The following is a 13,413-nucleotide window of genomic DNA, read 5'->3' as shown; positions in this document are numbered from 1 at the left end:
TTTTGTTTCTATACTTAATAAAAACTACATGTGAGGAGTTACTGGTGCAATGATGGAAAAAAAAACCTACTTTCTCTGTTTTCAAACATAGATCAGGAGCCACTACACAAATCTAAAAAAAAAAAAAAAAAAAAACCTCTGCAATCTGTTTCCCTGTTTCTCTGAACCTCGTGGATAGGTGGTCGGCCCTTGCCCGGAAGCTGTCCACCCCGCCTGATGCTGCATGAAAGCTCGCTCATCCTGATGCTGACAGTGCGCCGAGGGGTAAGCCAGGCCTGAAAGGGAAGTGCTGAGAGCCACAAGAGCCCCAACGCACCAGTGATTGCAGTGCTATTATCCTGCCAAGGCTAAGCTGCACATGAAAAGGAAAGCAAAAAAACTTCCAACTGTCCTATTCAGTGTAACCAATATGCTCAAGCTCACTGTCAACTATGTGGACGGGCGGCGAGCCAACACTGCTGTTCAGCCCTCTTGATCACGCTTACCTTGTGTTCAAATGAGGAACAGGTGTAAGAGTGAAAAAAAAAACCACCGACAAAGGCTTTTGCAGAAGTCAACAATGGACATGAATATTACTTACACAACTCGATTACAGTGTTTTGAGTCTCCTGGGTGTTTTCTCAGGTGAACGTCCCCTCCCTGTTTGTTCACATCTAGAGTTTCCTCAAGGTGAGGGATTGGCCCTGAGGTGTTTGAGTAAACAGGATTATGAAAGACATGGGATTAAAGAGGCATATTTTATTTTGCCCAACTCATCCTGTGGCATGCTTTAGATGCAGGCTGTTGAGTCAAAAGGTATGTCGACCAGTCCCACGCCTGATGGCATAAAGCCTGTGTTAAGGTGAAACCTACCCTGCTGTGACATCAGCAGCGCTGCTTTCACGGCAAGCTCGTCAAACCGGTGTTGGAGCCTGCAGGAGAGCCGGCGCAAGTCAGACAGCTAGGGGAGACCCACCTGTGTCGCCGCCTTGTTTAGTAGCGTTTGCCTCACACTCGCCTCGGCAATCCTCGTTTTCTCACCTGATTGCGCACATGGAAACAGAGAGCAACTTTAGGTGAAACGGCGCATCAAGTGAAACGAGGACGGACCGAGACCTGACTGCGTAGAGAAGAAACACAACTCCCGCAGCGATGGAGACGAACGGGATGGAAAAGAAAGTCGGTAAGACACATTTTGGTTTTTGCAGTCGCTGGGAGTTCATGTGGCTTCCAGAGTTGTCCAACATGAAATGATCCTCAGGCCAAGGCAGCGTGTGGGCCAACTGGGGCGGCTTTTACCCACCTGTCTCACATTTGAGTTGTTGTGCTTTTATTTACTATCTCTTGGTGTTTACTGGATTGACCAAAGCGTGCAACGATAAGGCCACCTGTGGATCCGTTTTCAAAAGGTGTGGCTCACTCTCATCCAGCCGAGTCTCACCTTGGCGCAAAGAGGAACAAGTGTTGACAAAACCTGAAGAGCGCAGGAGAGGACAGACAGACCCTTCTGCCTGCTCCGTGAGGCCCACATTTGCCTCCTCGTAGCAACATTAATGGTGTTTGTTGACCTGTTTCACAGCAACGACACTTTTTTTTTTAAACTGACTTTCTGACGTTTAATTTAAATCACAGCATTTGACAGTTTTGTAAAGTCGCCGCTAGATGGAGCCAATGAGTCACGACTAAAACTGGCACTAAACAGCCTGTAACGTTTTTTTTAAAAATATATATCCAAGTAGCTAAATGTGTTGTCAGACTGTATTCACTTTGTTTTTCATACGTTATATTAGCTTAACATTATCCCCCAAATATTGGTGGTGTTACCCTCTGGTTATACTGACTAACTGTAGTCATGTAAAATAACTTAAATTGTGACTCTGTTACTAGCCAATTACTGCATTACTATGTTTAATTGTGCTAGCAGCTAAATTAGATAAGTTAAGCTAACTAACCATCAGAAACTGTTAGCTCGCTTCAGTGTCTGGTTAAAAGTCTTTGAAATGGCCAAACTGTTAAAAACGGGTCAACAAAACAAACTGCGAAACGACTTAAGTAACGTTATACCAACAAAACGCGACGAGGTTTCGAACCGCAGCCTCTTGCTAGTCGTAGTAGCTGGAGTACGTGCCTGGCTGTCAGCTGACAGCCGGAGGAACTTCTGTCAGAGACGAAAGGTGAACTTTGAGTTGGGCTGGTAAACGCCCTCCCAACGCACTGGTAGGTCCCGACGCCTTGAGAACACAGTCTGGTAGTGTTTCCGCACCTCAGCGCACCATGTCATGCCTGCAAAGACAACCACAACTCAGCAGATCTCAGGAACAACTTCGCTATGCCAGAAGCCAGAAAACCATTCAAACGAACGCGAAGATCCTCGGTAGGCTGCACTATACACTTATGTGACCGCAGGATCATCCGTGGTCACACATCTGAACTTCTAAAGGGGCTTGTCTCGGTTGCCTGCGTGGCATTTGTGTCTGTCAGATGAGTGCAGGTCAGGGATGAGGCAAGAGAGAAGGGGTTAAGTTTCAAGCTCAGTGGGTTAATCTGTAGGATCTGTCCTCTCTGCTCCGCTGTTCTCACAGGGATGGAGGGCGATATGGACCTGCAGTTCCTCCTGCAGGGGGGAGACCTCCTCAAGGTCCGCTCCTCGTCCTGGAAGAAGACCCGCTACTTCAGACTGCAGGAAGATTGCAAGACCATGTGGCACGAATCCAAGAAACTCTTCAAGTCCAACCCGACCTGTGAGTGCTGTCCAAGCAATCAACAAGCATGTGTGTGAGACTCACCTGTAAAGCTCTTGCACATCTGTCTGGTGTGGTGCTGGACACTTAAGACACAGAATTATTACCTAACGTCATCCAGCACATTAGTCTTTCCAGCGGTGAAAAACTTTGATATCTCGTCTCAGGTCAGACGTTTTCTTTTTATTTGTTGGATTATAAACGTGATGTGATCATAGCCATAAAAAAAATCTCTCTCTGCATGAAAGACCTTTGTATCATCATACAAACAGGGTTGTTCCTGATAGCAGTGATACGTTTTGTGGGTGTGTTTTATCAAGATAGTGATTTTATATTGGATGTGGAGGAGTGGTTTGAAATGCCTCCAGTTTTATTTCCAGCTTGTGTTACATCCATAAACTGTTCCCATGTAGTCACATTTCGATGACTGTCGTAGGGCGATGTGATGGGTTTATGCTTGTCGCCATGTACGATAATGTCCAACCCTTTATGGTGCATCCACCGGCTGTGCATGCGGTCACAAAACTTCAGTAGAAGGCAGCTGTTTGAACATGCTGCGGTTCACTTGTAACTTGATGTCAGTAAACTGCAAACGGCAGCTTTATGTTTACTGAGCGAGCTGGTCTGTGATGCCTCAAGATACCAAAAGTTATGTGGTTACAACAGCAATTTCAAGCAAAACATCACACATTTTATTCCTTTTTTAAATGATAAATTGATCGTGTAGAATTTCACCTGCGTCTCCTGTCTTCAGTTTCACTCGATGACGTCTCAGCGGTGCGAGTGGGCCGTCAGTCGGAGGGCCTGAGGAAGAGCACGGAGGAGCAGGTGGAGGGCCGCTGCTTCTCCATCATGTTCAAGGGCCGCCGTAAGAACCTGGACCTCATCGCCAGCTCAGAGGAGGAGGCCAGGCAGTGGATCAGAAGCCTGGAGAAAATGATACACAACAGAAACAACCTCAGCCTCCAGCAGAAGACAGAACAGTATCCTTGTCATGATAATGGAGGTCAAACTGTGAAAGCTGTTAGCAAACAGGTATCTTGGGAGTAGGAACCCCCTGCCCCTGATGCACACCTTGACCCCTTGAGTTATTAGAGATAGCTGCCTCAAAGGCCCATATAATATGTTTAAGAGTCCTTGGGTTTGGACTGCGGCTTGAACAAAAGAGGCAATTTGAAGTCACTTTGAGAAGTCACAATAATCGTGAGTTGCAGCCCCATTGCGCGTGTCCATTCCTTACATTGAAAACTTTTCAGTTGGATCTACACCTGCCTGAATAAGGCCGACAAGAACAAGGATGACAAGATGAGTCAGTCCGAGGTGAAGAACTTCCTGCGTCTGATCAACATTGAAGTGGATGACATCTACACAGAGATGCTCTTTGCGGTGAGGCCCTGAGAGCTTTGTAATAGATCATAATGATGGAAGTCAATGGTAGATTTCCCACAGAGCTGTAAAATGGAGAAAGTGCTGCTGCAGGGTCTGTTAATTGATGTAATCGATGTAGTAATTTATATGAACACCTTAACTGAAATAATGTTTTGACCAATTTTGGTTAAATATTGTATTTAATGTCTCTTAAGTGGGTCTAGGAACATTTAGGGAAAACAATTAACATTAAGACCTTTTTCATATTGCATCCCCATCATGCAGAAATGTGACACATCCAAGTCTGGATACCTGTCTGGAGCGGAGATTGAACACTTCTATGACCTGCTGACCCATCGGGAGGAAATCGATGTGATCTACGGCGAGTACGCCAAAACTACGGGCTTTATGAGTCCTGAAAACCTGGTGGACTTCCTGATGAAAGAACAGAGAGAGAAAGCCACACTGGCGGACGCGCACAAGATTATCGAGAAGTACGAGCTGGATGAAAACGGTCAGTACATTATCTGTAATACCAGGTGTTTGTTTCAGTGTGATGCAGCCTTGTTTTCAATCCTGATATTTGAGCATCACAGCTGTTCTGTCTAATTTATGTGTCACTTTTTTATATCTCCAAGGCAAAATGTTCCTTTGATTTTCCAAACACTTGTGAGCATTTGGCTAACTCTTGTGTATTTACTGCAGTGTTTATTAACGTGCAAAGTCCCTGTTAAATAAAGCATTCAGTAAATAGACTCTGCTCTGTGTCTGGATCTAGATAAAAGGAATGCTGGACATGTAGAGAAAGTTGTGCCAAGAGTTGGACAAGAAGATTAATACACCTCTATAGAGTTTAGCTTAGCATAAAGACTGTAGAAGGGAAACCAGTGTCAAAGCCTGAGGCCTGCTTTAATGTTTTGTTCTCTGCTCTGTCGAAAAATGTTCCATGAAACGAAGGCATCTGATAAAAGTGTGAATGAAATAAAAATGGACAACGTGACATTCGCTGTCTGGCAATGTTATGCCGAGTCCTGCTGACAGATCCACAACATTATGTTAATATGAAGCGATAAGTCTATTCGGCATTGTTGGTGCTCCTGAGGATAAGTAATGTATTACATGAATGTTTTACCACACATGCACCTCAGCTTAGGCCAAAAATATTTAATCGCTAGTCAACTCAGCTCTCTCGTGGTCTTTTCAGCAAAGGATCTTTTCAACATGAAAATACAGGCGCAAGCGGCAAGTCTAGGTTCAAGCCTCAACAGGGGCAGGTAGTTGCTTTATTCAATCACCAATTCATCTTTGATAGACTTTAAAGGAAAGTTTGTCTTTAGAGAAGTTGATGCAACACTTAGAAGGAACACTCTATGGCTCATATTTCTAAAAAAATGAGGTTATGTATATAGTTATGAAGATTAGACAAATGGTCAATGCTATTAATGATGGCAGCCATGTTTTGGCCCCCTGTCTTGCCCTGTTGTAATGCAGTGATACATATATCTGTATCCAGTAATGTGGTTTTCCATATTCGGTGTTGCTGCAGTTGACTTTTATGGTACAAATGGCTTTTTATCTGTGTCAAATTTCAAGTTAATCAGACTCAGTGTGGGCGTGAAGCTTCTGCACATCATTTCCAGTTATTGAGCTGATAACTCAATAGGGATCTAACCTTTCAGGGTTTGAACTCTAATTAGCACAGGGGAATTCAGATCCTCTTATGAAAGATGGTACATGTATCAAACTCACACACTTTGTCCTGGATAAATGCCTGGCTCCCTGGTCACTGTTGTTCCATTCTGTCTTTATGTTCCTTCAGCCAAGGGGAAGAAGCTACTGTCCAAAGATGGCTTCCTCATGTATCTGCACACACCAGAGGCCTTGATCTACAATTCACATCACAGAGAGGTGTACCAGGACATGAGCCACCCCCTCAGCCACTACTTCATCTCCTCCTCACACAACACCTATCTCATGGAGGATCAGCTCAAAGGGCCCAGCAGCACAGAGGCTTATGTCAGGTAAACAGCGGCCTGTGGAGTCCTAAATTCAGCCCCTGAACCTATAATGTACTGATGAAATTACTACAGTCTACAGATATTTATCCAACTGTTGTTCTCTGGTTCTTGCTCTATCCCAATCTAATGGGAGGAGGCTGAGGGCTGCAGGATGGAAGTGAAAATAGGTCAGTGACAGTGTCCTGCATGGAGTGCTTTGTTCGAACCTTGCCTGCCTATTGAGTAGTTATATCATAATGTCCGCAGGTCCTTAAAAAGCATTTATAATTAATGCCTGATTTTTTAAAAATTATACATTCACTAATAAGCCTTAAAATTCATCAAATTATCTTAAATTTGAAGTTTTAGGTCTTAAATTTCAGTTTCAAATATTTTATCTTATTTCATTTATCCATCTTATGATCCACCTTTTTGATTTTCTTTGACAAAAGTCCACTTTTCTAATTTTCTTTTAACCCAATGAGCCGAGTACTGTCTTTTTACTTTATACTTATGCCAGCAAAATGTGGATTAAACAAAGCCACTCTGCCATATTTCTCCATAAAACTTGCCACTTCAAAGGACCCCATATGTATGTACTACATATGTTTGTACCTGCAAAGCTTGAAATAAAAAAAAAAAAGCTTTGTCCAAAAATCAGTCTATTTAAGTGTCTGACACCTGTAGACATCCTGCTGCCACAAACTGGATGTTTATGTTAACAGGTTGCTGATTATTTTAACTATCTTAGGGTTATTAACAACATTCTCTTATGCTGGTTGTGACTGCCACAGGGCTCTGCTTAAGGGCTGTCGCTGCGTGGAGCTGGACTGCTGGGATGGATCAGACGATGAGCCGGTGATCTACCACGGCTACACACTCACCTCTAAGATCCTCTTCAAAGATGCAATCCAAGCCATCAAGGACAATGCCTTTAAGGTGTGTTAAATATCCAGTAATACGAGTATCATAACACGGACTTAAGTACTCTGTGTAAGATTTCCTCTCTGTGTCATCGTCAACAGACATCTGATTACCCAGTCATCCTCTCCTTGGAGAACCACTGCAGCGTGGAGCAGCAGGAAGTCATGGCCCGCCACATGAGCTCCATCCTGGGCAGCGCACTCGTCACATCCCCCCTGTGCGACGGCATGCCCACAAACTTCCCATCCCCAGAGGTTTGTATCCACTATTTCCTCTAAGTATATAGATAATGCAAAGATGCCAGTCACTCACGTGTGTGTGTGTGTGTGTGTGTGTGTGTGTGTGTGTGTGTGTGTGTGTGTGTGTGTGTGTGTGTGTGTGTGTGTGTGTGTGTGTGTGTGTGTGTGTGTGTTCACGTACCTCCAGGAGCTAAAGGGGAAGTTCCTGATCAAAGGGAAGAGATTAAACAAACTTGAAGCCACCTATGTTCCTGAGGTGGCGGCGGCTGACGACACAGACGTGTCGGAGGAGGGAGAGTCAAATGACGAAGATGAGGATGAACAAAATGTGGAAGAGCAAAGCAAGGTGAGGGAGGGGCAGATGTGGGAAGAGTCAATACATCCTCTCATGTGACACATTTTTCGCTGTTTTTCTTTTTTTACACTTACATCTTATTTCCATGTTATGTGCAGAAGAAGAAGAAGCTGAAACTGGCCAAAGAGCTGTCCGACATGGTGATCTACTGCAAGAGTGTCCACTTCAATGGCTTTGAGGACGCAAGACAAAACCTGAGCTTCTACGAGATGTCGTCCTTCAAGGAGGGAAAGGCCATGAAGCTGGCAGAGGAGTCGGGTGAGGAAGATGTCATGCTGTATTCACACAAGTGTTTTGCGGTCAAGCTTTATCTTTGTCACCAGTTAAGATATTGTTTATAAATCACTCATTGGTGCTTCCTAAAATTCCTGCAAATATGTTTTACTGCTCAGAAGGACGAGTGTATCTACCCATCGACTAGAGCCCAGGCTAGTGGCAGCATAAGACGTCAACAACAACCGAGTTGAAACATTAACTAGTTTAGTTAACCAGCCTCTTGCCCGTTAGTGATACAGTTTGCAGGTGTAGTTCTGTAGAAAGAGAATTGTTCCTGCATGAAGGAAGATCTGTGGATTATCTTGAGTAACTGGATAGGGATTTCTGTAAAGAGACGTTGCTGTTGAGTTTATCAAATGAATTTTTTTTGCACCTTGAGCACAAGCCGAGTACCATCTAGTTCCATAATAATGGAGAGAAGGCAGACATCTCTACAGCAGATATCTCCAAAACTCAAGAGTTTATAACAAAACTATCTAGATAGATGAAAAGCTCTTCAGGTAATAGGGAAAAAATTAATCAATCAATTTTATTTATATAGCCGAAAATTACAGCCTCAGTGGGCTTTAAAAAATGTACAATCAACCTCTGTCCTTAGACCCTCAACACAAGACAGCTAGCAATGAGAGAAAAACAAGCTATTTTGATGAATATCCACTGAAAAGTTGGGGATTGAAAATAAAAACATTCTCTTTCCTAAACAGATATTGATAAACCAGGCATGGCACCAGTTGTCTTTATGTGGGTATTATAGTGCACATAATGTACAGAAACTTTCAGTTGGTAACTTTCAGTTGATTTGCCCTCTGCAGCCAATGCCTATGTCCGTCATAATGTGGAGAAGCTGAGTCGCATCTATCCAGCAGGCACCCGGACCGACTCTTCCAACTATAACCCAGTGCCTCTGTGGAATGCTGGCTGTCAAATTGGTACAGTACTGACATGAGGAGGGAATTAGCAAACTCTCACATTAAGGTGTATCTATGCTGATAATGTAGATAATGCAGTCATCATTGTTCCTGCGTCATCTTATTTGTACTTTTGTAGTGGCCTTAAACTTCCAGACAGCCTGCCAAGACATGGATCTAAACCAGGGCAGATTCCTGGTTAATGGAAAAAGCGGCTACGTCCTGAAGCCTGCCTTCATGAGGGAAGAGGCCACTGAGTTCGACCCCATCACCCTGACCCGAGGAGACTGGCTGAAGCACAAGACGCTCCATGTCATGGTTCAGTGTTTCACTCTTAAGACATGCAGTTAAATGATGCCAAAGCACTTTCTGTGGTTTCCCGTTTTACAATCCTTCCTGCTTTACAATTGTGCCCTCTAGATGAAGGATCATGTGATATTTTACACGTGTCCCCCTCCTGTCATCAGGTCATATCAGCGCAGCAGCTCCCCAAAGTGAACAATAAGAAATCCTCCATCGTGGACCCGCTGGTTAAAGTGCAGGTGTTCGGAGTGCCAGCTGATGTTGCTGAAAAAGAGACACCTGCTATTGAAAACAATGGTAAAAAAGCAGAAGCAGATATTGGCTATGCATGTGTTTAATATTTTTGGAGGTATATTTTCCACATTTTATAAGATCATTAGCCAAATGCAGCCAATGTAACATTTTCCTCTCAGAATCTGCAGTTCTTCAAATGGCCACTGGAGTCTGGCTTCAGAATCAGAATCAGAATGTCCTTTTATTTGTCCTGCCAACAGGGAAAGCGAGTCAATCCCCATAGGCCCCCAGGCTTAATTTGTCCAGCTTTACAGCAGAAATAAACATGTACACAGCCTTTACAGAGGTGAATTTAATGAAGCTAACCTATTATATCAATTATTATATTATATTAAAGTTATGCATAAGGGAAATTAGCTTGACAGCTGTAGTCTGATGCACTAGGTGTAGACTTTCACTGTAAGCCTGCAACTGGATTATTGGGAACAATTTAAAGAAACAGGCCAGAGCATTCATACCAAATTGAGAACTGCTGCTGTCCAGCCTTTCTTCAGACACGGCAGCGCTCTGGAAGTAGTAGGCAGGAGATACACTTACTTTTAACAAAGCATTTTCATGCACATGATGGCTGCCTTGCGTATGCTTTGTCCGTTTTGAGCTATGATCGTCCACGTTCTTGGAAATTAACGTTATGCGTCCACAAAATGTAATTGTAACATGAACGGTAGGAGAAGAGTATAGGAGTAAAACATGTCTGATAGTAGTAGCCCCAGTGGACCAGAATGCATTGCTGCCACAACACATGAAGCATTTTGGGTGAGTTGTGAGCTTCTGGTTTACTGGGGGGGAAAAACTCCTGCTCTGCCTACTCTGTCCTGTCTTTAGAATGCTACACTCACAGCTGCATACAACTAATATATTCATGCCCTCTGGGGATTGTTGAAACACACACAGGTCAAACCAGTGTTTCTCAACAGGGTTGGAACTGGCCCCCAAGGAGGCAGTGGAAGATCTTTTGACGTAGCTGGATGCAGTATTTTATGAAAGGGGGGCATTTGCAAATTTACACCAGAAATGCACTACAGAAATACACAGATGAGCTGACACCCGCTTCTGCTCTCTACTTAGATATGGGTGCTGCAGTGTTTGTTGTTTTTTCACTTCTCACACCAGAAGATCTCTCCTACTCACCAGTGCGCTGTGCAAGCAGCAGGGCTGCTCTGATCACAGTGCGCTCCAGAGTCTGGTTAAACTTTACTAAAGCCCTTGCGGACAATGCTCCTTGTTTTAAGTGCAACAGTTCTTCTGCTATGCAGGTGGAAACACAATAAATCTCTCCCAAGGGAGTGGCTTCACTTGCATACATCGCTATTTAATTGAATTAACTAGGTCATATTTCATTTCCTCATCCACTTCCGGTGTTACGTCAGTGACTATACAAACATGAGTTAATGATAAGGAGTTACCATTAGTCCACTGATTGTTAAGGTATGAAATGCGGTGTGTCAGAAATTCAGAATTAGGTCATAAATAAACTTGAAAAAATAAACAAAAAAAGTAAATTGAACAAACAGCTTTAAATTGTAAGATGCTAATTCAAAAATGTAGGCTAAGGTGAGTAAATGAAAAAAGTAGAATTTTAAATGCAACCGCTGAAATGTGAAACTCAAAATGTGGAATAGTTGCTCGAAAATGAAAATGTGTTCATTAAATTAAGGGGAAACAATCAGTAGTATTATTTTTAGGCCACAGCTGATGATAGTAAGTCAAATCAAATAAAAATAAATCTATAAATGTAACTTGTGAATGTAATGACGGCTGAACTCATTCCTGTCCAGTTAAATCAGATCTGTTACTTGGTATTCAGTAACATGCTTTTTAATGCTTTCCTATGATATGACGCGTAATAACAATATGATGAAATGATATAATAGTAAAAAACAATTTGATACAATTAGTCATTTAAATGATAGCAATAATCATAATAATAATAATCATGATTAATCATCAACATTTGGGAATGACAATTAGCCTACATTTTATTTCCTGGGAAGTATAGAGGGACCTGGATAATAGACAGGCCCAAAAAGCTTTGGGAACCACTTAGTTAAACAATCACCAGATAAAAAATTGAATATGCTGAACATCAGCAATCAGTGATACAAAACATTTGTGATACCTCCAGTTACTGACGGTATCTTCCCTCTCTCCTGTTTAAGGCTTTAACCCGACATGGAATGAAAACCTCCAGTTCGATGTGTACGTGCCAGAGCTGGCACTGGTGCGCTTTGCTGTCGAAGACTATGACTCCACATCTGATAATGAGTTTGTTGGACAGTACACACTTCCATTCAACAGCTTAAAAATGGGTAAGTTCAGCAACTGTTGGTGGATATTTACATTACTTATCAGGTCCTTTTATTTTCTCACTGTAACCTATTGATAGTTCTTTGTTTTGACACGTCATAAATGAACAGAGACAGGAACTATCTCTTCTCTGGTGGAGCACAGAGAACTCAATTCACACTCTGCACACAGAGCTCCTCACATTCTCTGCTTTTCTTGTTGTGCTCCCACACAGGATACAGACATGTGCCTCTGCTCAATAAGAACGGCGACATCCTTCCCTCAGCTGGACTCTTTGTACACATCATGGTCCTTGATGCAGAGTAGGATGTCACCGACTGGCGTGTTCCTCCGCAGGACACCAGGACACCCACTACACAGCCATGTTTTAGCTGGTTTTAATTAGATTTTTTTATATTCTTTTTGTTTGGCTCTATAGGAGTTGTAGTTGATGATTAACTTATTGGCCTGACTTCAGCACGAAAAGCAGCTGGTGTAAAACCTTATTTTCAATGGACAAGAGTGTTTTAAAGATCTCCATCTGCAACTGTTGTACTGGGATGTGGCAAATACTGTGCATACACACCGGGTGTGCTAGAATTTATAATATTCCATGACTCACATTACAGGGATTATTATACAAACAGTTTTAATTGGGTTGTATGAGTTGCACTAGTGTTTTACCATGTTCAGTTTGCAAAGGCATTTTAAGCTTGTGTCTCTGATTCTGGTGAGTTAATGTATTGTCTATTTAAATCTTTTTATTCCAAAAAAAAAAAAAAAAAAGAATTCTGGAGAAGTGCAAGCCAACATAAAAACAATGTGCTTTGTCTTCATCAGTAATTTTAGTCATCAAGTATGATTATTTTTCATGTGACATTGTCACGTTCTTCTTTTTTGTAAATTAAGATGAAGATAAATGTTTTAAACATGAACTCTGTCTCAGTGCTTTTTTAAAAAAAAAAACAAAAAAAAAACTGATGAATTTATCCACATGGATAAGGTTTACATCTGCAGTCACACAGTTATATAAAGCATGATGATAAAGTAGTATCCAGTTATATAACAATAGTAATATAAAGTTCTTAAGGTGGGGAAGCCAGGTACCTGTCTGAACCAGTTTATGGTGTGCATACAGGAAGAGAAGGTAACCTGTCAGGGGCGGAGCCGCTTGAGCCTCACCACAAAATAGAATCATTACCTAGTGAACTTTGGATGGGCACTCCCTCAGTACACAGCAGTAGCAGTCTGACAATTAATAGAAGTCAGGAATGATGATGCACAGCTTACTACTGAATGACACAAAATCTATTTTACTAATGTAGTTATTAAATGTCTAGTGTGCCTAAAGCAGCTATTATTGACATTTTATCTATAAGCTAAGTGACTAGCCCACAGGGAATTATCTCCAATGTACAGTTTCCCCGGGCTCTTCTGGACATTGTATTCCCTTTTGACTCATTGCTCTGCAATTTGACACTTAATTCACTCACAATATTGTTTTTGCCTGCAGTAGGCAGCTGTTTAGAGAGATATACCCCCCCAAAAAAAGACAACGTTTGTGAGAGTCTTTCTCAGGAATAAGTGAAGAAAAAACAGGAGGAGGGTTGAATATATTGAACTTCCCCAGGAGATCAGACACACAAGTATAAATCAGTGCCAACATTGCTCCATAGCTGCTGAATGTGTAAACAGGTATCTGTATGTGAGCTCAATTTCAATGTAAAAAACACATTTGTGTTT

General features: G+C 42.3%; 1 protein-coding gene across 5 annotated transcripts; it reads left to right on the top strand.

Moving 5' to 3' along the window:
• The first annotated feature begins 868 nt into the window (after positions 1 to 868).
• plcd1b (phospholipase C, delta 1b) lies at positions 869 to 12,605 on the top strand. Of its 5 annotated transcripts, none has more exons than XM_037083482.1 (15): positions 869 to 1,162; positions 2,562 to 2,720; positions 3,475 to 3,703; positions 3,977 to 4,106; positions 4,374 to 4,602; positions 5,908 to 6,109; positions 6,880 to 7,024; positions 7,111 to 7,263; positions 7,436 to 7,594; positions 7,702 to 7,861; positions 8,692 to 8,808; positions 8,927 to 9,105; positions 9,255 to 9,387; positions 11,544 to 11,693; positions 11,906 to 12,605. In XM_037083482.1, the coding sequence occupies exons 1-15, from the start codon at positions 1,132 to 1,134 to the stop codon at positions 11,995 to 11,997; spliced, it is 2,268 nt and encodes a 755-aa protein (XP_036939377.1). In that variant the 5' UTR covers positions 869 to 1,131; the 3' UTR covers positions 11,998 to 12,605. The 5 variants fall into 5 exon arrangements, with proteins under 5 accessions (XP_036939377.1, XP_036939378.1, XP_036939379.1 ...); XM_037083483.1 differs by lacking the exon at positions 869 to 1,162 and adding an exon at positions 1,595 to 1,684; XM_037083484.1 differs by lacking the exon at positions 869 to 1,162 and adding an exon at positions 1,740 to 2,196.
• Positions 12,606 to 13,413: the final 808 nt, after the last annotated feature.

Source organism: Acanthopagrus latus, chromosome 21 (assembly GCF_904848185.1).
Source record: "Acanthopagrus latus isolate v.2019 chromosome 21, fAcaLat1.1, whole genome shotgun sequence".
Lineage (NCBI taxonomy): Eukaryota > Metazoa > Chordata > Actinopteri > Spariformes > Sparidae > Acanthopagrus > Acanthopagrus latus.
Note: the sequence above shows the minus strand (reverse complement) of the source record. Positions and strands in the feature narration are given on the sequence as shown.

Coding starts and splice junctions, on each gene's coding strand:
- plcd1b (XM_037083480.1), top strand. CDS start 2,254: ATGTCATGCCTGCAAAGACAACCACAACTCAGCAGATCTCAGGAACAA. Junction 7,264..7,435: donor CAAACTTCCCATCCCCAGAG/GTTTGTATCCAC, acceptor ACGTACCTCCAG/GAGCTAAAGGGGAAGTTCCT. Junction 9,388..11,543: donor ACCTGCTATTGAAAACAATG/GTAAAAAAGCAG, acceptor CTCCTGTTTAAG/GCTTTAACCCGACATGGAAT.